The sequence below is a fragment of the Equus caballus genome, chromosome 29 (assembly GCF_041296265.1).
Source record: "Equus caballus isolate H_3958 breed thoroughbred chromosome 29, TB-T2T, whole genome shotgun sequence".
Lineage (NCBI taxonomy): Eukaryota > Metazoa > Chordata > Mammalia > Perissodactyla > Equidae > Equus > Equus caballus.
Window position 1 is genome coordinate 28,958,261 of NC_091712.1, and position 27,063 is coordinate 28,985,323.

Here is a 27,063-nt window from a genome sequence, read left to right on the forward strand (position 1 = left end):
TATCTAGCTCATAGCATTGTGGTGAGTGTTAAATGAGTTGATACATGTAAAATGCTTAGCACAGTGCCTGGTATATAGTAAGTATCCTGCGTTCACTGTTATTATAGCATACATTGTGTTCATTTGCTTTCTTAGTAAAGAACCAGAACTTTACTCTCCAAAGTGGTGGGTGGCGGCTTTGCTTGTTGGTCCTTGGGCAGTTGGCAAGAGCAGCTGAGTAGTTGCTGGATGATTCCTGGACTCATTTGCTTAAAGTCCTCCTTAGAAATGGGTGAAAGGCTGTTCTGTAGGAATATCTCTACCAGCTGCCCAGCAGAGAAGCAAGTCTGTAGGGGAGAAACGTACATTGTTACTAACCTTAGCACTGAAACAAATTCGCCATCAACTGCCATCCTTGAGGGATCAAAACCAAATGGAACGATGAAATGAACACATGAAGCTGTTATTACACATTTCCCTGCAAACTTTTGTCTATAAATAACTTGCAAGGATGTTTTTTCCTCTCCAAAGCCTCAGTGAATGGTTGTATATCCTAGTTGTAAGTCCCTCTATTTCTTCTATGTGAGCTGCCACCACAGCATGGCAACTGACAGCTGGGTGATGTGGTTCCATGACCGGGAACTGAACCCTGGGCTGCCAAAGTGGAATACTCCAAAGTTTAACCACTAGGTCTTCAGGGCTGGCTCCCAAGGATTATTTTTAACCTCTGATCAAAGTCAGCTGTATCTCACTTTCATTTTGAGCATTGTTTAGTATGAGTTTTGTGTACTTTTTGCTTTCCTGAAAAGATACACTGTATTTTACAATGTGTTGAATGGTGTTCTAACCAAGAGACTAAGGAAGACTTGATGGTTTTGCTGTTTTTCAGTGGAGATGGCTTCATATCAGGAAAGCTAAGTTCATATGGTAAACAAGAGCTCTGAGGTAATGACGTCATTGCTTTCGATATTCTGATTTAATAAGCCTGTGTAGGCAACATGTATTTTCAAAACCAATAAAAGTAGAATTAATATTTTAAAAAGTGAATGTTGTGTCAACTTGTTGGTGGGTAAACACTGAATGATATGACTACCTCTGTCAATTGTCATCCCTTCTCCACAAAAACAATTGAAATCATTGTTATTGCCTACTGATTTTTACCTAAATATTTGCAATTTTTTTATATTATATAGGCATATTTGTAAGAGATAGGAATTTATAAACAAACGACAAATGCAACAGATCTCTAAAACATGCCACAAAACATTTGTCCATCTCAGAAGTATTCAGGGCTGATTTTGTGTATCAAAAATTACATTTAAAAGTTTTAAGATGTGGCTGAGAATGGTATATAGTTCCACCAGCACAAACAGATGTCTTCTATTGACATAAGACCCCAACACAATGTCTTTGTGATCTTCAGTTGCAATCAATAAGGTATTTTTTATTAAATCAGTGATTTATAGGCTTGTCTGAGTTGCCATGCTGTAAAATGTAGGGATTTTTAACAGATGCACATTGCTATTCAAAAAATAATGATGATACATTTCCTGTTTTTTTCTCACATAAAAATCCTTTGGGATGATGCCATGGATTAAAAAAAAAGTTTTATCTTGATCAGGACATGGTTGGTTGCATGGAACGGAAACCACTGAAACCCGTAGAAACCAAGAGGAGACAATATTAGAAGGGCACAGAGGATCTTGAAGATTGGAAGGATAGCCATACCTCAAGAGGAACTCAACTTGAAACTGGAAATCAAAAGATGTTTTCTCTCTCTCTTTCTTTGGGTCAAGTGTTTTCTCCTTTCTGTTTCCCTCTGCACATGTCTATGTCCTTTCACAGTCTGGCCTTCCTTCTTTTAGCAAACATATGGCCATATGATCCCCAACTCTAATTTGACCTTGCAGTCCAAGAACCCAAGATTGCATTGAGTCCGCAAGTCCTGACAGATCTGCTTGGTTCAGCAAAGTCAAGATGGGCTTTCTTGGGTCAGACATCCATCTGGTTCAACGGGTTTTGCACCTGAGATAGGAGGGGGGATCATGCTCATGTCTGAACAGCATGCTCCCCGCTGCGGGTGAGGAAGGCATTTCTCAGAAAGGAATTGGGCAAGAACTCCAAAAGGTTTCTGCTACAAAAAGCAACAAGAGAAAGCTAAACTTGTGATTTTTCTCCCTTTATCAACATAATTTGCGTCAAAGACAAGATTGTTTTTTGCACCATGTGTTACTGATGAAATTTAATTACTTCATCATTAAAAATACTGGCAACAATAAAGGGAAACTAGCAACAAACTTTGATGATGAATCTTTCCTAATAAATGTTCTTATTGGAAAATGCCTGGCTGAGAAGTAAGAGAGTAGTGACATAAACATCAGCAGAATGCCAAGCATTTTTCCCCAGTTCATTGTCAAGACGTTGAATAGTTTCTAGTTTTAGAATACCTTCTCATAGAGTAAGGTTATTCTATTGTAAGCTTCTGTGCCCTTATTAATTACTTGCTGTTCCGGAGCTATTTAGGTCATTGTTATTTAATTTTTTTCCGAAATCACTAATACAAATGTCCTTAAAGGTGATACATTATATTCTATAAAATTTTGGACACATAATATTTTTAATAAAGAAGAAAATAGAATGAAAATTTAGCTCACCCAGTCAATAGCCTTTAAAGTATCTTTATTCCTTTACATAAAACTTCAAGATATACGTATACTTGTGTCCATATCATCAGACTTCTACGGTAACTTTACAAACATGTTCTGAAGCACTAGTTCCTGAACTTCAGTTTTGAGAATCACTTGAAGGGCCTGTTAAGAGACAGAGTGGGGGGCTCCATTCTCAGAGTTTATCATTCAGCAGATTCTGGGGGTGGGACCTGAGAATCTGCATTTCCAGCAAGTTCTCAGGCAATGCAGATGCTGCCGGTGTAGGGACAATACTTTGAGAACCACTGGTCTAAATAATATAGGTAGGATCCTCAGATCTAGTCTCCAATTTTAGGGTCCTATCAAGAGTCATGAGGAAAATGACACATTGGGGCAGAGAAGAATTGTAGAAGAGGTGGTTTTGTTTATTTTGCATAGTCAGCACAGAAAATAATTATTGTTCTTGGAAGATGTATGCCTTAGGCAGATAATCCCTAAATTTTAAGAAATAGCCTTTGTTCTTTATGCAAATAGGGTCTCTATCAGGCAAATTTGTTCCCTCCCTAAGATCTAGTCCTGGCATTTAGGGAGACTTCACAAACAAGGATTAATGTAGGTGTCAGCTCTTGTCACCTTCAGTTGAATACAATAAGTGTGAGTTTGAAAGAATCAGTTCTAATAGATGCCTTGTAACAGAAAAGTAAAGTAAAAAAGTCATGGAAATTCTCTTTTTAAGATATATAATAGCAAAAATATGTGATATTGTCCAATCACGTGTTCATAACTTATGGGAACAGCATTCAGTAATGTTAGGAATATGTGACAAATTTTGCTTTTTTAAGATACAGATTGTGCTCAATAAGAATATTGCTTATCTAAAACACAAATAACAAAAATAATTTTATTTATTTAAATCAACATTTCCTAAGCAATACCATAGCTGTTAAGAGTACCAAATATGCTCTGACAACCTATGTATACATCCTGAGTTTCTGTAAACTTAAGCAATTACTTATTAGCTCCCTGCTTCAATTTCCTCATCTATAAGATGGAAAAATATGACTTAACCTCATATCGTTGTATTAATTAAATGAGACAATGCAGGTGAAATAGCACAATGTTTAACATATGGTAAGTACCCAATAAATGTAAACTGTATCACTGAATATCAATTTCTCAGGATTTTAAATGGTTAGGGAAGGGAAGGAGTCTATGGTCAAAGTTTGAGAAATGCAAGATTCAATAAGATTAAAGAAGTTCATTTACTAAAGGATCTCCCAGATACATTAGTATGCTACTGCACAATGTGCATCTCCAGTATTTCCCAAACTGATTTGACATAACACCCTTTTTCAGGAAGCACAGAGGTAGACGAGTGAATGCGCTTTGGAACACAACTTTAGGAAATGTGGATATGGATATGTTTACAAGCTTATATACCATCTTTTCTCAAAAACCGTCTCAGTGCTACCTACTATACAAATATTTCTCTGTTGCTCACAGCCCAAAGTAATCTCTTTATAATCTAACCTAAATTTAAAGTGTTCACTCATTATTTTGAGTATTATGTAATGTCTATATCCATCCACTAACCTGTAAGCTCCATAGAAGCTGTGTCTATTTTTTTTTTCTTTGAGGAAGATTAGCCATGAGCTAACATCTGCTGCCAATCCTCCTCTTTTTGCTGAGGAAGACTGGCCCTGAGCTAACATCCATGCCCATCTTCCTCTACTTTATATGTGGGAGGTATGCCACAGCATGGTTTGACAAGCAGTGCATAGGTCCACACCAGGGATTCGAACTGGTGAACCCAGGCTGCCATAGCAGAACATGTGAACTTAACCACTGTACCACCAGGCCAGCCTCATAGCTGTGTCTATTTTTGTTTAATACTGTATCCCTAACACCCACAATAGTGAATGGCACATAGTAAATGCTTAATATACCTATGTTGAATTAATTGCCCATACATTCAATATAGACCCAAGGGAGGAAAGAGAGATTAATATATATCATTCTCCTAAATATCTTGGCCTTGTGTTTATATTTGCACAGATTCACTTGTAGAAGAAAAAAACCCATGACTACTCTTTGGAAATAGAATGTTTTCACATTTAAGGAAATACACATTATCCTTTAAGTTTTCTACAGCTCTTACAGAAATGTCACAGCTGGGTTTCCTTTGACAGTAGCAAATGATGATATAAGAGGAATAAGGACAATACCTGATCCCAGGAAACTGGACCATCATCTGACTCTTGGTTCATGGATACAGATAGATTAGGGTAGCCCCAATCATGGATTGTTATGTTGTTTTGTTTCCTTTTAAGTTGATGAATTTTATCTTTTCCAATACAGGTATTTTTGTTCCGGAGAGTGTTGAGGAGTTGGTCCAGTTCTAGAAATTTCATACAAAATCTGGTGTCACATAGAATAAAGACAGGTCAATTTTAGAATAATCACAATTTTATATGGCCACAGTATAGATATTTTACTAAGTAAATTTTGTTCTAATAAAAAGACAAATTTTTATTCTGAACGGCAATAAAAAATGTTTATATCTCATAGATAGATAGATAGATAGATTCCCTCACAAGATCTTGGTTAAGCTTTGGGGCTGAACCAGTCTCACAAAGATTTTCCCATCATTTTTATCCCTTAAAGATAATGAAATGGTCAATTCCACCAATGGAGTGTCATTGGGACAACTAATTCTTTTTCTACAACTTGCCTAGAAACATGTAAGCAAAAGATGGAACTGACCTATTCCCTAGGAAATTTATTTCCCTGAGGCACTATACACCCTTAGTAGATTAACTATAACTTTAATGTAGTTAAGTCAATCAAATTATTTTCCTCAAGTGTTTATGCATAAAAGAGAAAGGAAATGAAAGGGAGCTAAGATTGTAGAGATAAACAAGACCTTGCTTTCTAATGTTACTGTGGTATCGTTGTCAGTTTATAGATTGCAGTTTAGTTTTCCTTGGTACACTTCTAGGCTTTTAAACACTGATTGATACAGAGAAAAATTCAACATAATGGTGAATTTCTTTGAATTTATTCATCTTCTTACTTATGAATAAAATATCTCTTGTATTTCCATAAGTGTTACCATCAGTGATAGGAAAAATGACAAACTAGAGTTGTTACAATATTTTATTTTAAATGACCACTTTTCAACAAAAAATTATGACACTTGCAAAGAAATGGGATCATGTGACTCAGAATCAAGGAAAAAAGCAGTCAATAAATATATCTCTGAGTATTCCCAGATGTTGGATTTAGCAAAGACTTCAAAGCAGCTATTTTATAAGTATGTTCAAGGAACTGAAGGAAATCATATTTAAAGAACTAAAGGAAAGTATGACAACAATAAACCAACAAAAAGCAATTTTCAACAGAAGATCAAAATTATACAAAAGTCCAAATGGAAATTCTGGAGTTGAAGAATGCAATAACTGAAATGAAAAATGCACTGGAGGAGCTCAACAGCATATTTGAGATGGTGGAAGAAAGAATCACTGAACATGAAGATAGATTAATAAAAATAATCCAATCTGAAGAACAGAGAAAAAAAATTTCCTAAGAAAAGGACAAGTCTCAGAGACCTGTGGGACAACAGCAAGTATACCAACATGTATGTAATGGCAGTCACAGGGAGGAGCAAGAGAAAGAAGTAGAAAAAATATATTGGAGGAAATAATGGATAAAAACTTTCCAAATCTGATGTAAAACTTTGATCTACAAGTTCAAAAAGCTCATCAGACATCAAGTAGGATAAATACAAAAAGATGCACATCTAGGCATATTATAGTCAAACTGTTGAAAGTTAAAGACGAAGATCAATCTCAAAAGCAGCAATGAGAAAATGACTCTTCATGTACAAAGGAGCATCAATACAATTAATAGCTGACTTCCCATCTGAACAATAGAGTCCAGAAAGCAGTGGAACAATATATTCAAAGTGCTGAAAGAAAAAACTGCCAATCGAGAATTTTGCATCCAGCACAATACTTCAAAAATGAAGGTGAAATAAAATCGTTCCCAGATACACCATGAAAGAGAGAATTCATTGATAATAGACCTGCCTTACAAGAAACACTAAATGAAGTTCTTTTAGCTGAAAAGAAATAACCCAAATGGTAAATTGTGTCCACAGGAAGAAATGAAGAGCACTGGAAATGTAAATATGTGGGTTAATATAAAAACTCTAAATTTATTTTTCTCATTTACTCTCTAAACTCAATGAGAAAATACCACAGGCATTTCTTTCAAAGTCGGAAACATGAATGGATACAGATCATCTCCAGTACTATTTACCATTATATTGAAATTATTATCCCATGTAACTAGATAAGAAAGCAAATAAAGACACAATAACTAGAAAGTAAGAGGCAAAAATATATTTATTTATAGGAGATGATGTGATTATATGTCTGAAAACCTTGAAAAATTAACACAAAAATTAAATAAAAGATTTAATCATGGGGCAGGTTATAAAACTGATCTACAAAAATCAATAACTTTTATATACACAAACAAAAACTAGTTAGGAGATGTAATGAAAGAGGGAACCCCATTTAAGATAGCCCCCAAAAAAGTTAAATACTTGGGTATAAATGTAGCAGGAAATGCCTAAAACCTATGTGGCGAAAATAATAAAACACTCCACAGAAACATATATGTAAACATGAACAAATGGAAATACATGCTATGTTCTTGGATATAAAGATGCAACATATTATAAATGTCATTTTCCCCAATTTATTTTATAGTTCTTTTTGCATTCACAATAAAATTATCACAAGGCTTTTTCCCAGAGCTTGAGAGTTTGATGATGTTTGTTAGGAAGCAGAAATAAGCCAGGAAAATCCTGAAAAGAAGAGCAATGAAGAAGGCTAGCTCCACCAGACTTTAAAATATACTATAAAGCCACTATAAATAAAACAATATGGTACTGGCACATGAATAGACAAGTAGGGCAAATAGAATAGAATACAGAAATAAACCTGATTGCATTTATCATTATATTATATAAAAGTGACATCTCAAATCAGCAGAAAAAATAATTTTCACTGCATTTTAAATAAGAGTATAAAGAAAACTGAATAGTCATGTAGAAAAAATAAACTGGATCCAATCCTCACAATACACCAGAATTAATCCTAAATGGATCAGAAATAAAAATATACAAGTACTAGAAGAAAACATAACTGAATTCCTCTATAACCTGGGAATGTGGGAAACTTTCTTAACTATAACTCAAAATCCAAAAGCAGTAAGAGGAAAGTTTGATGAATTTTATATAAATATAAAAATATTTGGAGAAATGACAGGCAGAAAATGTACAAGATAAACCTGGAAGATCTTACACTGGAGAGCAAGGAAGATATAAAATGTTTTATGGATTTTATCAAAAAGACTTCAGAGCTAAGATGAATAAGATTCCACTAGTCAAAGAGGGGACAATCTGAGCACCAATCAGGATAGTAACAACAATGGATTGAGAGGTATGAAATCCTAAAGATATAAAAAGAAAAGCTTATTATTCTCCTTTGAATGACAGAAGGAAACTACGTTATCATTTTGAAAAATGGTTAAATTAAATAATCAAGATCCTAACTTTAAGAACCTCAATAAAATGAAATCATGATAAGGAGAAGCTTTTCCATTACAGAATTATTACACGAAGAAATGAGAAAATTAGAAGATCAGCATTTTGTAAGCTCTAAATAATTAATCAGTCTAGGCAATGATCATCAATACCTTATACTTCTCAAAAAGAGAGAGACATCCAGATGTTAAGTGCCTACTGAGGGAAGGTACCAACCATAAGACATTACCCCCAAATAAATAAACCACTTAAACCTAATCAAGCCTCTACTTATAACAACCAATATACGTGAAATACAGTACACCAAAATGCATGTTAAATGACTAGGAACGCAGTCAGCGAAATCCAGATAAGGTAAACAATCCCCATTCTTTTTCCAACAAAAAATTTGCAACAAAATAGAGAAGGTGGAGTAGGGGGAAGGCATGACACCTTAAAAGAAACCGAAAGGACATCCCAACAATTTGCATTTTATGGACCTTTATTTAGGTTTTGATTCAATAAAAAAATAAAAATATTTTTTAAAAATCAAGAGAATGCAATCAATAATGGAATTTTTATATTAAGGAATCATTATGAATTTTTTTAGTTATGATATTAGAAATAAGCTGCTTTTAAAAAAATCCTTCTTGAGCTAGCCCTGATGGGCTAGTGGTTAAAGTTTGGTGCACTCCACTTCAGCGGCTTGGGTTTGGTTCCCAGGAGTGGAACCACATCACTCATCTGTCAGTAGCCATGCTGTGGTGGTGGCTCACACAGAAGAACTAGAAGGACTTACAACTAGAACATACAACTATGTACTGGGGCTTTGGGGAGGGGGGAAAAAAAAGAGGAAGATTGGCAACAGATGTTAGTTAAGGGCAAATCTTTCCCAGCAAAAAACCCCCAAAAAACAACATCAACCAATTTAACTCCTTATTTTTTAAAAAAAATCCTTCTCTTTTAGGGATTCATACAGAAATATTTAGAGATTGAGTCTTCATTTCAAAATAATCAAGGGATGGAAGAGGGTGGGGGCAAATATATACAAGATTATCCAATTACTGATAATTGTCGAGGCTAGATACGGTATGCATGGGGCTTCATTATATTATTGTTTCTACATTTGTTTATGTTTGAGAATCTCTATAATAAAAACATTTTTTAAAAACACTTAAAACTAGCATACTTTTTTTCCTCCTATTCCAACATACAATCAAGTAGCAGTAGAGTTCCAGCTCAGAGGCAGCTCTTAGAGAGAATGCCTCATGGCTTCTGGAATAAGCATCCATTCGCACTGACATAAAATGGCACTCTGAAATGGGATTCTGAATTCTCAAATGCAAAAGTGGTTGATTTTTGCCCAAATGCATGATACTGAGCATCTCTCACGATCAATGATTTGGGTTTTAACCATGGTCCACAATGATCAATATCTAGACAACTTCCCTCAGTCTTACAGCACAGCCTGCCTCTGACTGTTTTCGGTATTCCAGTCTGATGTCTCTTCCTGTGTCTTAGAGTGATGGAGCCTTCAAGTGGCATATACTTTTACATTATGTGGAAAGTGGAATCACTGTGCTCTTTCAGTTGAAATGGAAACCATCCTGCTAAAACTCCATCACTCAAAATCTCAATTTCCCAACTCCCGTTTCTCACATCAAAATTATTCTCAGCATTACATGCCTTTCCCTGGTTTATTTTTTCGTTATAACAGCTAGGTAACACAAAATAATTGCATTTCAACTTTCGTCTTAACAGAAGACACAAATCAATTGTAGAAAAACACCGCCCTCTTTCAATTCTTTGTGCAAACAAGTAAGAGAAAGTTGAGCACTGAAGTGAATGACTCCTAGCTCTACATCCCTTCTTTGAGAGTTGAGAGATTTATGCAGGGCACCAGGGTCTTGCCGGTCCCTTGGAAAATTCATGTCTTCCTTTATGCTGTGACTTCTCAAGAGGAAGTGTGTTGGCAGCAGCACCAGCTATTATGTGACACACTGGGACTCCTTAGTGTGCAAAACAGGCATTTTGACGCAGATTAAAAAAATAGGTCATTTCACTTTTAATGTCTTGTCAAGTACAAAGAAATGTGCAAAACAAATATTCTGATTCCATTCCTGGCATCCTAATTTCATCTTGGAGCCCCAAAAATTTGGCAGTCACAAATGGAGTCCAGATGGATATTTCACATTACTTTTATTTAAAATTAAATGACTTACGTCTATGGTTACAAGCAAACTGCTACCAAGCCTCTTGCACCATTTGGAATACTATTTCATCATTCTACACAATACTTTGCCATCCTGACTCAGCACCATATACCAAATAGGAAAGTGTTCAGTTAGTACTCGTTGAGGATCATAACAATCTTTCCCGTTGGCTCTTCATCCACAATTTCATCATCCCTGCTAAAGTGGGCTGAGTGCATATTTTCGCCACATCACCACATAGATATCAGAGCACGCTTGTCTTGAAAAGACCACCTGAACTGTCTTACTAAGTGCTAAGATAAAAAGATCTTTAAAACATACCTGAACAAATTCAGTCATCAAAAAGCTTCAGCCTTTTTTTGGCACAGTGTATTCGTTAGGAGTGACTTGGAAGTTAAATTCATGAAAATCATCCTTACCCGATAGGTGGAGAGTATTTGTACTATTCAAGGAACTGAAAATGTATTCCATGAAATAGTCTGGGGAAGGCAAGTTTCTTTGTCCCAGACAAACACCTTGGAGGGACAAAGCAATGATTGTTGCTGCCAACTGAGGAAGTGTCTTTTCATCAGCACCATGACTGTTTAGTATTCCAGATTTTTTCTGCAGCATTTTGGTTTCCATACACTGAAATCAGATACAAAGTAAAAATGTTAACTTCTGTAGTTATTTTGATTAAAACATCTCTAGGATTTCCCCAGAAGACAAAGAATAGTTCTTCATCTAAAAGAGGATGGAATTGTTTGTAGGAAGATGGCTACCATCATTCTCGAGTCTCAGATACAACTCCATTTGAAAAATATTTGTTTCTTTATCTGCTGTGACACTGAATTTTCGAACTCCCATCTCTTTGGTCCTCATTTATCTAAGCTTTCTCATTACACCTTCGGAGATGTGTTTTCTCCAAGGAGATCTCTTCCTCTTACTGCTTACATCCTTTTAATTGGTGAACTCTTTCTCTCCAGTGTTAAATACAGCCTGTAGGCTGGTGACTTTCAAATCTATATTCTTGACCTTGACTTCACACTGGCTCTGCTGCCTTGTATCATCACAGAGCACCTCCCCTTTCACACCTGCCTTTGGTCTCAAGCTCAATGGGTGCTAATTGCAAATCAGAGCTGGGATAGTGTCTGTGTTCTTTGAACTCCCATAGGACATAGGACATGGGACATATGTGTCAATTTTTGTTGATTAAATTATGAGCATTTGAAAGGCCAAGACTCTTGCCTTATATCCCACTAGTATTCCCATTCATTTATTAAACATTTAGAGTGCCTACTATGTGCCAGACACTATGCTACTCAGTCCAATACCCATATGTTCCCTTTTCATCCTCCCAAAGCTCTGAGCACTGGATTCTATTTTCACAGATTACCTGGCCAATAAAGGGCAGAGTCCCAATTTGCGCTCAGGTATGACTCCATAGCCTATTGTCTTAAGTACTTTCTCATGTATATGGAAGTAAATTGAAACACAGGATGGTGATAGGACATTCATATCATCAAAGCAGTTCCATAGCACAGTGCTTGGGACAGACAGACAGTTAAGGCTTTAATACTGTCTCTGCTATTTCTAATCAGGTAACCTCTGGCAAAATGATCAACCTTCATATTCATCATCTGTAAAAACGGACACCTTTTAACACCTATTGTGCTGCCTACCAGAGAGATTACTAAGAGTAGATGAGACAATGGGTGTAAAACAATTAATATAGACGTGGCACACAGGACACAGTCAGCTAATCTTTGCTACTATTATTGTTGTCCCCAGGAACAGTGCATCTGATAGATAACAGGCTGGAGAAGGTGACAAGATTCAGATCAAGGAAGGCCTTATATTTAGTGCTATGAAAACTTTTCCCCTGAAGGCTCCAGAGGAGCCACTGAATGATATAAACAAGAGACTAATACAATAAATATATTAGAAAAATATCACTCTGGTGGCAAAGTAGTGAATGGATTGACAGGGGAAGATTTAAGGGCAGGAAGTCTAGCTAAGAAGTTATTGATGAACCCAAGATATTTCTTGACCTAAGATGGTAGCACTAGAGGTGGAAAAAAGTGGATGCACCTGAGAAAATTTAAGAAGGTAGACTAAACGACTTGGAGGGAAATATGAAGGAGTACAGAGAGTCAAAAACAACTCAGGTTTCTGGGTTTGACAACTGTGTAATGGTCATGTCATCTACTATGACCCCAATTTTTCCCAAATAGCCAATATATGTCTGGTACTTTCCTAGGTGCTGAGGATGCACTGGTGAGCCAAAGAAAAAGCATTCCCTACCCCAGAGCTTAAAGTTTAGTATTGTTAATAAAACACTAATGTAATCAAATGTAAGATGACAACTGTGCAATGGCTTTGAAGGAGACGTACATGATCCACTGAAGGTGAAAATAGACACTTTTCCACCCAGACAGGCAGATCAAGGAAGGCTTCTCTGAGATTGTGACACACACACAGATCTGAAGGAGTGGCAGGAAGAAATATTCCAGGTGGAAGGAATAGCATTTGCCAAGCTTCTGTGGAAGGAGGGAAGATGGCAAATATGAAGGGTCAGAAGGAGGGTAATCATCTGAGTGGGTGGAGTGAGAGAGAGCATGGTGAAAGTTGAAGGTCTGTTGGCATGTAATGGAGTTTGTTCTTTATCCTAAAATCAGCAGAAGGCCAGAAGGAAATTTTGAGCAAAGGATGGGAATGAGGGTTATACAACTGGATTTGCATTTTGAGAAATTCACTCTGGCTACGCGGTGGAGAACAAATGGACTGGAAGGAGACTCAAGTTCTCGTAGTACAGTTAGAAGTCTATTGCAGTAGTTCAGGTAGAAGATGGTGATGATGATAATGGAGAAGAGTCAGCAGATTAGGGAGATCTTCAGGAGATACCAGCAGTGGGACTTGAAGATGGATTAGACATGAAGGGATAAGAAATTCAGAAAACTAAATTTCTAGTTGCACAGTTGACTGGCGGATGATGCCATTTACTGACATACGGAGCATCTAGCCATCCTTCCTAATAGCCCAGAATATAAACATCCCTAAATTCCTTCATTCTCTTTTGTCCAAATTACTCTATCTTCCTGACTCAGTCTCTCATTGCTCCCACCTCTCCATTCTTTCCACTGTTTGCTGTTTTCATGGTAAATGAACAGGGATCTGTACATAGTTCTCCAGTGGCCCTGCCTCCTAAATGGAGGACAGGCATTCTCGACCACATCTCAAAGACTTCAGGAACAGAAACAGTGGTTGGAATTCTAGCCCAGGTGAATGGGCCAAAAGACTCTTCCTAGGAGCTAGAGACAGTGGTATCCTCCAGGAGATAACCGGTCTAAGACCTAGCGAAGGGTTCTGACTGAACAGGAGCCCAATCCTTCTTGACTGAATAGATGGATAATGCAGGTCTATACATAATATTGAATGATTTTATTCTGCTCCAGGAATGTTGAATCTCACATACACTTGGAAGCACAGGTATTTGCAGGTTGTGTTGGATAACCGGAAATCTGCATTGAATATACACACACATCATCTGCTTTTAAGTGCTGGATTTCCATTTCCATTTCCATTTAGTCTGCATCAAAAGGCAGTAACAGATAATATGACTAAAATCCTAGTGACTAATTTGAACCAATCTTGTGTTATAGAGATATTGCACTGAAGAAATTCTATGTAGGCACTCTTCCTTATTTAAGCAGAAAACAAAATTCTATAAAGGAACCCTATTTACTCAATTGGAGATAGAAACAAAAATATGGCCAAATTTTGAGATTCACGAGATTAGTTACTGAAGTGATGCCCGCAAAGTCCTTAGTAGACAGTTTTTCCATTTGTTCTGCCAATAATAAAAGAAATTAAACACATTTACTACAAATTGGAGGATATGTTTGCTGGTCATTATGCCACAGCATGACTATGTAGATACCTTTGGGCTCCTAGAAGCCAGAAGTGGGGCCAAGAATCAAATTCATCTATACATGTCACTATAGACTGAATGTTTGTGTGGCCCCAAAATTCCTATGTTGACATCCTAATCCCTAAAGTGATGGCATGTGGAGGTGGGCCCTCAGGAGGTGACTAGGTCATGAGGGTGGAGCCTCATGAATGGCACTGGTGCCTTTATAAAAGGGACACCAAAGAGCTCCCTTGTCCCTTCCACCATGTGAGGACACAGCAAGAAGACAGCCATTTATGAACCAGGAAGCAGGCCCTCACCAGACACCAAATCTGCCAGCCTCCCAGCCTCCAGAACTGTGAAAAAGAAACTTCTGTTGTTTATAAGCCATCGAGGTTATGGCATCTTTGTTGAACCAGCCCAGTAAGACTAAGACGCCTGTCGATGAATAATTCAAGAGAAAAAAACACATTTCACTACACTCTTCAAAATGTGCTGGGGGCTTCTCAACGAAATCTTTAAGAAAATATCGCTTAAAAATCTTTCTTATGTTCAGAGTTTGTCCGCTCAAACTTCCCACTGCAAAGCAGAAAGCAAAAAGGTAATTGAAAGGCCAGCTTTTGCTGGAAGAGTAAGGAAGGCGACAGGAGACCAGGTGCCTGTTTCCTAGCAGTGGGAGCTGTGGGAGAAGAAAACCATTTCAAAGGACACCCAGACATATGCAACACAAATTAAAAACTTCAAAAGAGAGATTGTCTTGTGCTGACTGTCATGAATAATGCATTCTGCAAGCCTCTTCTTCAGTGAAATAATGATAAATTCATCTTTCTCAAACTGGTTCTGCATTCTCCTTCCCCCCCCCCCCCCCCCCCCCCCCCCCCAGGAGGCAAGGCACACAGCCCTCACCACCGGGGGTCGGTCCTTGGAGACAGATGGAAAGCTTTGAGTCACACTTCCTTTCATGCTCAGGGGGAGGGGACTCAGGAGAAGAGAGCTGCCCTGTCACCTGGCTTGCCCGCCCATTCACCCACCCAACTTCTGGCTAAAACTCCTCTTACAATAATGAGTCATTACATTCCCTCTTTTAGACTCAGAATTTTAAATTACGTCACTCAACATCCTATAACTAAAAACCACAAGTATTTACCTCTGTTTGAAGTCCTGAATGTCTTGGGAATAAATAAGTGACAAAAAATAAGGCTCTGAGACTGGATCTTAGTAACAGAGCCGGTTAGCAATTTTGTCCCTTTTACCTTGCTTCTAGAAGTGTCAAAGTACTGCCTGGTGAAGGCCAGGATATCCTCTGTCTCGTTCTGTGAAAGGAAGTAGGAGTCTTCATCCTGCCTGAGGCTGAGCAGGCTGTGCAGGTAAAATGTGTACTCTTTATTACTCATGTTGAGCTTTGAAGAACAGATCTCTTCCTGATGAATAATGTAGTAGAGGAGAAGAAGAGAAACTCTCTGGACCACGTCCTCCCTGAGCTGATCTTCGAAATCTCCTCCAGCTATTAGTAAAAGGGCATCTGGTTCAAAGCACTGTGCAAAAACAAAAAGAAAAATTAAAAAATCAGAAACAAAGCTTAGCAAATAGTTCTAGAATACTCTCAACGAGGGTCCCCACTGCTTATTATTGTATGAATAGGAGGGGAGAGTGGGCAAGACCAATAGCCAAATTCAAATAAGATGGTCGTGGCTGCACTTTTATTTAAACAATGGTGCCTACCCAAGGAGGCCATTGTTCCTAAGAGTGGGCCCTCTATTTCTAACTATAGTGTGACTAGTTACTCATCTGCTGTCTTCAGTAAAATCAGCTGACACTTTGGCTTTTAAAGAGATGCCCCATCGTGTTTTGAATGGAATCCAAGCGCCCTACAATTTTCTCCATGGTCTGGTTCTACCTTATCTTCGCCTCTCTCCACCTCTCTCCCGAAACTTCTGCCCCTGCGGTTTTCTGACAGTTTCACCAAGCTCTATCCCACCATCTTTCAGGCCTTCTTCTTCCTCTCATTTCTCAGATCTCAGCTTAAAGTGCCACCTGCTCAGGGACGCCTGCTTGACCACTCTGTCCAAGGTAGGAAGCCCTCACCCCCGCCCCATGTCCTCCAGCAGAGCACCGTTCAATAGAAATATAACGCAAACCACAAACATGAGCTACACACGTCATTTTAAATTTCCTAGTAGCCACATTTTTAAAACAAACAGATGAAATTAATTTTAATAATAAATCTTATTGAAATTTATATATGCAAGGTACAATAGTTGCAACACGTGATCATAATTTTTAAGAATTACTAACGAGCTATTTTACATTTTGTTGTGCTCAGTCTTCAAAATCTGGTGTGTAGTTTATACTTACCAGCATATCTCAATTCAGAAAAGTCATATATCGAGTGCCCAATAGCTATATGTGGCTAGTGCCAGCTCTAGTGCACACCACTTTTTATTTTCTTCATAGCACTAGTATTCTTTTTTTAAGTATGCTTTTTGGTAAGGAAGATTGGCCCTGAGCTAACACCTATTGCCAATCTTTCTGGGTTTTTTTCCTCCCCAAATCCCCAGTACAGAGTTGTATGTCCTAGTTGTAAGTCTTTCTACTTCTTTTATGTGGGACACCACCACAGCACGGCTTGATGAGCAGTGTGTAGCTCTGTGCCCAGGATCCAAACTGGCAAACGCCAGGCTGCCAAAGAGGAGCACGTGAACTTAACCACTCTGCCATGGGTCCAGCCCCCAGCACTAGTATTCTTAAATTACTTTGTCTACTTGTTTATTCTCTTTCTCCCCTTGAGAACAAGCAGTCCGTTAAGGCTGGGTTTCATCTGTGCACAGTTCTATCCTCAGCATCTAGCACCATGCCTGGCACTCACATGGCGTGAAGATTGAATGAATGAATGCCATCGGTCTCTCTTTTATCGTACCTAGGAGAATTGCTAAAAATGTTTCCATGGGGCTTTATTTGTTACACAACCCACAGATGGACACCTGACTCATCTGATCTGGGAGGCTGACATGGCAGATGAAGGTGTGTGGGGTAATGTGGTGGGACAGTGAAAAAGAGAGGGATACAGGGGTTGGTGAAAGGAAGTTCTCCCAGCTAGGTGGGGGCTGCCTTTCTTCAGAGACAGTAGGGAGCTCCCGAGAATTCTCCTAGGGTCCCAGAAGCAACGCATTACACGGCAGCAGCCTCAGAGTGAAGGCATTGAGGGATGCCTGTCCTGAGCCCCAGAGGAATTTGTCCCACTGTGGGATAATTTACAACAATAACTTTTAATCTATTCTCTGAGATGGAAGTTTTAGGGTTTCTAATCCCATGTCTGCTGTGTGTGTCTCTGGGGAACAGCTGGTGTATACCATCTGAGTCAGGAAGAAACACGTCATCCATCTGTAAAGCAAAGCATTAATCACAAGCCACACAGCCTCCAATCCCGACCCGACTCAACTACAAGGAGACAAGAGCTCAGCAAACAGAGGGACAGGCTTCCCAACAAGCCCAACTCTTTTTCTTTCCCCCTTTTCTCCCCAAAGCCCCAGAACATAGTTGTATATCCTCGTTGTAGGTCATTCTAGATCTTCTATGTGGGATGCCACCACAGCACAGCTTGATGAGCAGAGTGTGGGTCAGCACCCAGGATCCTAACCAGTGAACCCCAGGCCACCGAAGCGTAGCAGGTGAACTTAACCACTCGGCCATAGTGCTGGCCCCAAGACCAACTCTTAATACAGATATTAAACTCTACTGCCAAAGCCGAAGCAGCCATGCTCTGAAGGTTCACAGGTTCTGTTCCCTACTTAGCCCATCGGAAAAGTCCATGGGTTGGTACCTGCTGACAGGGCTGACACCAAGACCCAAAGAGGTGATCAGTTGAAACAAAAGTGTAATAAAGCCATTCTTTGTACTAAATAACCTCCTGAAGCCAAACTCTTGGTAGTATTAGCTACCATGTATTGGAAGCCATATGTTCAAGACAGTGTTAAGCACTTGATGTGTTCAGGCATTCCTCAGTGTACAAATCTAATTGGTTCTGGAAAAGTGTCAGATAAAAAATCTTTCAATGGTAGGAACCTTATCGCATTATTTTAAATGGAAAAACAAAATGTCCCCAGCTTATATAATAATCTACCAAATATGTCTGCATGATATAAAGCATTTAGAATACCAATTACCAAATTATGTAATGCATAATGAATTAATAGGTTCATTTATACAGAGTGTGCAAGGATACTGTGCAGAATTATGTAGGAATTGTGTTTTCCTTCTATGAGGAAGGTATACTCATAGTATATACGAAAACCAAGATTAAGAGAGGGTGAGAAATGTACCTAAAGCCACACAGCTAACAGAGGTTGTCCAGTCTTAATTGCTGCTTGGCCAATGGTAGACTTTATTCTTATTCTTTTGTTTTGTGCCATGGAGAAGATAACCTGTGGACTCACCTATGTACTTGATATGCAGCCTCTCATTCAGTAATTTTCCCTCCCTCCTGTTTGCCAGGAAGAAATTTGACCAATAAGGAGGCAAGGGGATTAGTAAGGCTTTATATCAATCAGTGAGAGCACGGTACAGCCAGAGGGTTGAATGAGTTTCTGTTGATAGATTTTCAAGTGCCATTCAGGTTGTTTGATGAGGCCAAGTAGATAGGAAGAAGCGTGTCAGGAACACAAGGAGTAGGGCCTCCATAAGGTCACCAGACCACAATTTTATGGCCAGGGCTTGGTTGACAGCACACAGCCAAGACTGTGGCACCCTTCACCCGTCTGAGGTGCCTGAGACCCCTGTCCTTCATGGTTCCTCCTCAGTGCTTTTGATGCTTCTCTTTCTAGGGTTGGAATAAGAGTGGTGTGGCACGGGGCAGCAGAGAACAGGGTAAGATCTGCCATCACGCAGATGTTCATTCCAGAATAGATTTGTAAAAAGCATGCAACTTGGAAGGCAGATTGGTCCTGACTTTGAAAAGTTTTAAATAGTTGTGGAAGCATCTCATTTTGTCTGACTAGAGATTTTGGTCATCTTGAGTGAATAGATGTTGTCTATTCCTTGCTTTAACTTTTTGAAGCCTGCTGAAATGAAGCTTACCCACGGATCAAATGAGAATGGGCTGATGGACCGGCCTGGTGGTGTAGCTGTTAAGTTCACATGCTCTGCTTCCTTGGCCCAAGGTTCACCAGTTCGGATCCTGGGTGTGGACACACACACTGCTTATCAAGCCACACTGTGGTGGCATTCCACATATACAGTAGAAGAAGATGGGCACAGATGTTAGCTCAGGGCCAATCTTCCTCAAAACAGAAAAAAAAGACAATGGGCTGAAAACTATGTGTTCTTTTATGATATTTGAATCTTAGACAAGTTACTTTAATACAAAAGGTGATGGCTTTAAGGAAGAAAGCTGTGGGGAGCCTCAGCAGAGCTAACAGAAGAAAATTTGAATTCTCCTCCAGGCATGGACATGACCAAAAGCACTATGGGAGTTGGTGGGGGGGCTGGAATTTTCAGTTCATCATCACTAGATTTGTTTTGGTTGTTAAGGTTTCAGGAGTGGCTCAGTTGTGTTTGGGAAAGGATGTTTAACACAATTCTGCAAATACTGGCACCTCATAGGTTTTCAGATCTTTCTAAGGCTCTTACTCCCGTGAAGTGACTCTTTGTTGAGAAGAATGGACTCATTCAGGAATAATCCATTGATTTCCTTTTGAATCTTGTCAGGTGGAGGCATAAAGTTTAAGGGAAAAAAATCAGGGATTCTAGAAATTAATTTTCAAGACTTCATAAGGAAATGAACTTTGAGAAAAGACTGGTTAAAATGCAAGAAGCCCCCTTACTAAGCTAAATGGACTACCCAGATATTTGAGAGTAATTTTCCTGGCACCCTGTAGCCAAATCAGGTTGCCTCCCTCAGCTGCTTAATTCAGCTTTGCTTGTTGCTTATGTGTCCCAGGTGACATGGCATGTGTTGCTGCCATGTCACATGCACATGCCAGGTGTCACTGAGCTGAGAGCCTCAGCGACAAACAGCCATAGGAAACCTTTCTTCTACATCAATAAGGCAGATGTCAGATCTGCAAGATAAACTTTAGGGGTTTTAGACCAAAAGATGTTCAGAATTTGATTTGGGCTTATGGGTGAACCCATTGCTCTCTTTTAAGTTCTTAGATTTTTATAAGGTCTTTTTTTTTTTGGTGGGAGGGAGTGTTAACAATTGATCGTAAAATACAAGGGAGAAGTTGTATTTCTTCCTTTTCTTCCCAAACAAAGATCTGGAAGGATGTTGGCTGATGACAGGCACTAGTTTTTTGTGGCTCTGTACTAGATTTAGTACAGGCATTTCTGATGGACAAAAAGGAAAAGTTTTAACTAAGAAGAGTTAAGATAAACTTGTCAGCTAAACAAGTTAAGATAAAGCTTGATGCTTTTCATACTTCATCCAAATGGCAAGGGTGGGGAGTTGGGGGGTGAATTAAATGCAGAAAACTAAAGCAGTGGTTCTCTTCCTTGAATGTGTCTGAGAATGGCCTGGAGACTTTGGTTAAAAACCCCAAGGCCCCGGGACAGTTGAGGGGGTTTGGGGGATGGGTAGAGGGAGAGGAATGTCTCGTTTCTCAGCAGCACTGGCTCCAGTGTCCCTGGAAAACGAAGGATTGGACATTTCCACGAGGTACAGAGAATGTAAGGGGGCAGAGAGAGCTTGAGTGCCCAGGTCTACTCACATATGGTCATGGGGCCTCAGGGATTGCTCCCTAAGGAGGAAGTCATCACCTCCATCTTATGTCTGAGGAAGCTGAGGCTCAGCACGCCCTAACAGATAGAAGGCGCTAGAACAAGGATTCTGGCCCGTTGCTGGCTAACTCCAGACACTAGGTTCTCTTCCCTTCAGCACACCTGGAACCCACGTGGAGTCGTGATTTTCACCATTACTGAAGTGGAATTTATTCTTTTAGAGTTACTTAATCTCTCACTGAATTCATTAAAAAGCCACGATCAGGCAATCTATCCATTTTCAAAGGCTGCAGCTTGAATGGATTTACTTTTAAATGCATACTGCTCTCAAATACTTCAGATTGATTTTTTAAAAAATCAGTTTTTACCTAGACCTAAAATTGGGAACTTTGTCCTCCCCACAAATTCAGGATACACACTTCCTTCTTTTTTGAGACATTTGGGAATATGAACTCCCCACTTTGCCCTCTTTTTACCACAGAATTTAAATATGAACTGTGCCTCTCAGTGGACAAAGTCCCTAAAAAGACAAAAAAGATTCAACAACCAGCTGAAGCCCTGTGGTTTGCGAAATCAATAGGGCACTGTTTCTCCCTGGCTTTTTATGAATGACACGAAGAGATGTCATTGGCTTCTCACTTGCGGATGAGTCAGGTGAATTGTAACCCTCTGAGCAGGTGAAGCTGAGATTTGCCTTTTTTCTACCTCAGTCTTTTTCACAGAGAAAGAGAAATGGCTGCAGCAGGAGAGCAAAGCTGTTAAAGACAGTGTTTCCCTTCCTAGGAAAGGAACGAATTCAAACAGAAGCTAAATTGGGCAAACTCTTGATAACATTACAGAAAACAAAAAGTGCAAAACAAGCCCTCCCCCACAAAAAAACAGAGAACAGTTTTTCATGTTTACATTCCCCCTAGCTAAACTAATATTCAACCAGCCTTAATAAGGCACTCCATGTCATTAGAGGAGAACATTTCCCTGAAGCAAATTCTCAGAGGACGCTAATAAGATAGGACTCCTAGTTATTTCCAGTGGGAAGTCTTCTGTTGCTATATATATAAATTAATGTCATCACAGATGAGTTGCCTATTATAACACATGTTTTCTCCGAGAACCCTTGGGAATTTTACTATTATTGAATTATTTATTGTTTGCACAGAGCAGAGAAAAATCCTTTCTGTTAGCAAGACCCTTCTGTCATGAAAAAAAACCAAAACCCTTGGCCAGGAAATGTTTCCCCTAGAACTAAGCAGGATCCAGAAGGTCTTCCAAAATTTATTTTTGGGGGAAGTTATTTCGTTTCTCTGATTTATTTATTTCTGTCTTCATTTATTTATTTATGTGAGTTCATTCTGAAAAATCGCATTGGTCAGGAAACAGACAGCGAAGAAGGATTTGTTTGCAGTCATTTTAAGTCTTGCCTTTTGCGCTGCTCCTGTCAATCACCCACTCACTCTGACAGAGATCTTCTGATTTTCCATTAAACGCTAATTTTAAGCTAAAGTGGTCTGCAGAGATTTTTAAAAATCCCATCTCAGGCAAGTTAAATTTCAGTCTCTGGAGGAGGAAGCCCCAAAGTGGGCATTTTGTGAAACCCACCCAAATGATGCTGAGATGCAGCCCGAGTTTGAGAGTCACTTCATAGACTAGCAAGAGGCTGGGAACTGGGCCTCAGGAGCCATGGGTCTCACTGTAGCTCCATCTGTCGCATTTCCCTTCCCCAGATCAGATTCCTCATTTTCAAGAAGATGATTATCCAATTTGTTCGTTAACTACCCACCATGCAAAATATTAGAAAACACCAATCAACATCCAGGAGAAAGTACTTAAACATTCAACATTAGACAAATATCAGATCACTATTATTATGCTACAGAAAACAAATAGCATCTATTTAACCAATGATGTGCAAGTTTACTGCAAGTTCATTGGAAGGATTAGTAGATCAGAAAGAAGAGAGAACAGTTCACACTCACAAATAAATACCTCTAAACCTGCAGAAGGGTTGTAGAAAGGCTTCCATCAACATTACCATTTTAGTAAAAAAATTCTCCCTGTCTCTAAAATCTATATGCAAAATGCCGAATAGCTTGTATCCCAAATATGGGAGTTTTTACGCCACAGTGCGCTGCCCACTTGGCTATTGGAAGATCTGTGTTTGAATTTGCTTTCTGGAAGCCGATGGCTACAGAATCCATTGCTCTCTTCCCAACGCGCCCTAGTACCCGACCCCATTCTATGCACTAACCAGATTGCAATCTCCTTGCATTCCGTTGGTTCTCCGGGGGCACCCAGTTTTCTCCAAGAACGTTCTGATGAGGCTTCTTGAGTGGTTCAGGGGTGGGGGGTCACCCGCAGAGGGAATTCGTAGTACTTCTGTCAGTCGGCCAGGACTCCAGGTGCTGCTGCTGTCCTGGGCTGAGGGTTTTTCTGTCTCAGTAGAGGGAACAAGGCTGAGGAGAAGGAACAATGGCAGCCAGAATCCTGAAAGCTTGGTCCAGAAGCACATTTCCACTCCTCCTTTACCTCGAGTCTGTCTTTGACGGAGATGGGTGGGCAGGTGTTCACGGTGTAAACTCGTAACCGGAGGAATGCCTGTGGTAAAGGGGAAAAATAAAGGCTTTAATTATTGTGCCTGCAACAAGTTTGAAAGGATTCATTAATTGGGTGGCTAAGCTGATTTACAATGACAAGCTGTTTCTGAACAACAGGGGGTCTGTAGGTCTTTTATAACCCCAAACGGCAGGAAACTATCATGGTTGCAGACTTTCAAAGTGTAGAACGGCCAAGAAGTGTGGTACACGGCCTCTTTCTGAATTAAACACTGAGTCAAAAATCAGGAAGAACAAGTTGCTCTGTTTTCCCTGCAGGTGGAACAAGTCATAGGACCCAGGCCATGAGGAAACGCCGTCATTTTATCCCATCATAAAGTAGAGCTCCCGGTGATTTGTGGTCCTCCTCACTGAAGTAAGTAAATAAAAGTGAGGAGAAAATCAATGTTAATAAATTACCAATATCATGTGGAGTTAGAAGGTTTTAGACGAGGAAGAATGCTAGAAGAAAATAGTAACGTCCAGGAAACGCTGGTCAGTTTTTGCTTTCTAGTTTATTAGAAGTATGAACCATCTTAGAAGAACAACACAGTCTCGAGACTGCACAAGCATGATAAGTCCACTCACTCAGTGGCCATTAAAGGGGTGAGGGTTGACTATAGAGCAAATCAGCTTTCTGGAAAAAAATTAATCTCTTCAACCAATTGCTTAAGGAATGTAAAATGTTAACAGCATCTCTTGTCACATCTTGGCCCAGAGATGAACACATAATGACTGTGGGGTAGTAACAAAGATACTGGGATTACTTTTACAGTTAAATAAAAAAAGAGTTTAAGATTCTTATGTTAGCATTTAAAACATGACAGAGGATGATACAAACATTTCTAAACCCAGTGCTTACCTTCAGAAGAAAGATAAATGATTATTTATCTGGAGCTCTGCGGCCTTTTAAATCTCGGAGAGAATTTCGTGGTTACAAAGTCCTCTGATTTTAAAATTCCTTGACTGTGTGCTGAAAGCTGGAGAGGATTATTTCGGCCCAGAGAAGTTTTCAGTTGCTATGGAGAGAGCTGTTCTGAAGGTAACAATGAAGGTGGATAAAAGTGAGAACTTTCTGTCTGGCAGATTTTCAGGAAAATCAAATAAATGTGGCTAATGAACCCGACTTTTTCTATCAATATTTACCAAATTTCTTAAAATTTTAGAAAAGCGGGAGAATTCCTTACAGCCCCTTGCCTTTTAAGGGACAGATCTAGGTCAAAGGATTTCACCTTGCAGAATGGAAAGGCTTTAGTGCGAGATCAAGAATTTTTTCTTTCCGGTTGATTCTGTGCTAACGGTTTTATCCACACTCAAACCAAGGATTTGCTGAAAAGATAGGGTCTTTAAAACCGTATTAATTTTACAAGGTGCAGAGGCTTAAAAGATTGAAGGCATTTGTAAATTCGTAAATAGATGTTTTCAGACAAGAAGAAAAGTATTTGTTGGAGGAATAAAGTTCTTACCTGGGAAGTAAGCAGATGCGAGTGGAGAACTTTAATTTGCTGTCTATATTATGATCCCAGAGTCTGTGGTAGGAGTGATTACACAAGGCCCTCAGGCTGTGGGAAACGGGCTCTCAATAAATTATTACTGAATAAATGACTGAAAGAACAAAGTGGTAAATTTTAAAGGAGGTAAGAGAAGTTAAAACCCAAGGTTTCAAGATGGACAGAGTACATATAAATAGGACATAGGATGTAGAAACACACCACGAATCTGAAGAACGTAGGCATGGCATAGAGACTGGAGTTCAATCCTATAGGCAGTAGGTGAAGAGGCAGAGGACATGAGAAAGGAGTTGGGGTAATTAGTCTCCTCAACCACTGATTGGATATGAGAATTGGGACCAACAGGGTGAGACAGTCCTAAGAGAATCCTGGTAACACTGATAGAAATATGGAAGGCCAATGCTTCTAGAAAACGCCTGGCCTCTCTTGAATTGCTCATCACAGAGCATTTGGATTTATCTAAACTGCCAAAGCAAGGGACTTGGCCTGTTTCTCTTGAGCTCTAGCAGGAAATTAACTGTTGTTAGAGTCCAGGACCTTCAGTCCAACGGAGGAGCAAGGAGTCAGGACCTCCCTGCTGTGGATCCAGTGGAGGCAGAGAAGCGGAGGGAAAAGCCTCAGGACCAGAGGGGTACTGGACGAAGCTCCCTGCAGGCTCCGCTCATCGCCTGTTGCCATCGCCACATGGGGACCACAGGAGCATCATCTGCAGGCTCAGCCTATCTCAGTCTCAGGGACCTGTTAGGAGGTTACCAAGGAAAAATAGTCCAAATCCTATTGAGCAAATTATCCAGTCCTACCGTCACCTGCTACCTTTAAGTACCTTGGCTTTGCCTTGTTTCTGGAACTAAGCCCTTATTTTTTGGCCCAGCTCCAATGAGCAAACCCTGAGATTTCCCCTTCCTGCCCAAGTCCCATTGTATAACCTGCCCCGTTGCTGCAGAGCTGGATCCGTGCTCCCAAGACAGTGCCCCTCCTGGGACTTTGGGACCTTTGTCTTGATACCCCTATGCTGATGTCCAACCTGGAAGTTCCATATTTCCTAGTCGCAGCTTCCCTGGGGCTAGGGATTCGCTCCTAATAGGGCCCCAGCGAGTTATCTCCTGCAGGAATTTCCAACACCAATCTCTTGTCTCAGCTGCTCCCAACACCTCCATCACCCTCGCCACGCGCCACGAGGCTCCCAACTAAGGGAATTCTTCCTATTGTCACACGCCTGAGCCTGCTCCATTTGTTGCCAAGGCTTGCTCCACTCTCACAGTCATACTTACAATACAGCCACCAAGCAGGCTCCTATTTCTGTCCCGTGGTGCTGCAGGGAGAAGGAGGGGCAGGGAGAAGCCCTGGATGGAGGCTCGACACAGCCAAAGCAGGGGAGGGCTGGCAGGTGGATCACGAGAAAGCAAGGGGAGATTAATAAGGGAAGAAGACACTTGGCTAAACGCGGCGGTGTCATCTTCTTCACTTGACTCTCGGTTGAGGCTTAAGCTCTCCATGCCCAACTGCCCGATTCCCCAGCAAGCCTGAAATCAACCTTTCTTAAACACGGATATGGTTGCAATCCAAACCAACGTCTAAGGGTAATGAGTTTCATATGTTCACTAACCAACGGTGTGCAGAAGGGGCTAATTTACTCCTGTTGGATAGTTCCAAGGCATTCAGCCCCCACTGGGGACCAGTCTTATCTGATGCAGTATCTCCTGACATATAGACACTTGTTTGTGCTGTCACGGGAAGAGGGAATGGACCAGAGGTGGGAGGGAAGACGGGGGACTGACCAATTAGTCTTTCCTTCATTCCGATTCTTTGCCTTTTGATGTGGCCTGATTTCAAACTTCTTCATGTCAATGTAATGAGTGTACATGTGTACCCTTCCTTGACCTAGAAGGATTTTAAAGGGACCCACCAGGAAATATAAAATACAAGAT

At 39.8% G+C, this 27,063-nt stretch overlaps 1 protein-coding gene across 7 annotated transcripts in view; it reads right to left on the minus strand.

The window, feature by feature from the left end:
• SLC39A12 (solute carrier family 39 member 12) overlaps positions 1-24,935 on the minus strand; it is a 79,113-nt gene extending 54,178 nt beyond the window's left edge. Inside the window, exons 1-6 of one of the 7 annotated variants that reach the window (XM_023631953.2) lie at positions 24,487-24,935; positions 23,282-23,628; positions 15,576-15,857; positions 10,853-11,060; positions 4,853-5,025; positions 155-326 (exon numbers count right to left, since the gene is read on the minus strand). In XM_023631953.2, coding sequence (XP_023487721.1) covers positions 155-326; positions 4,853-5,025; positions 10,853-11,060; positions 15,576-15,857; positions 23,282-23,542 — 1,096 coding nt within the window. In that variant the 5' untranslated portion in view covers positions 23,543-23,628; positions 24,487-24,935. Of the gene's footprint in view, positions 1-154; positions 327-4,852; positions 5,026-10,852; positions 11,061-15,575; positions 15,858-23,281; positions 23,629-23,718; positions 23,998-24,044; positions 24,161-24,486 lie in introns of those variants that run through there. The other 6 variants (XM_003364356.4, XM_070254841.1, XM_070254840.1 and 3 more) reach the window with 6 other exon arrangements.
• Positions 24,936-27,063: the final 2,128 nt, after the last annotated feature.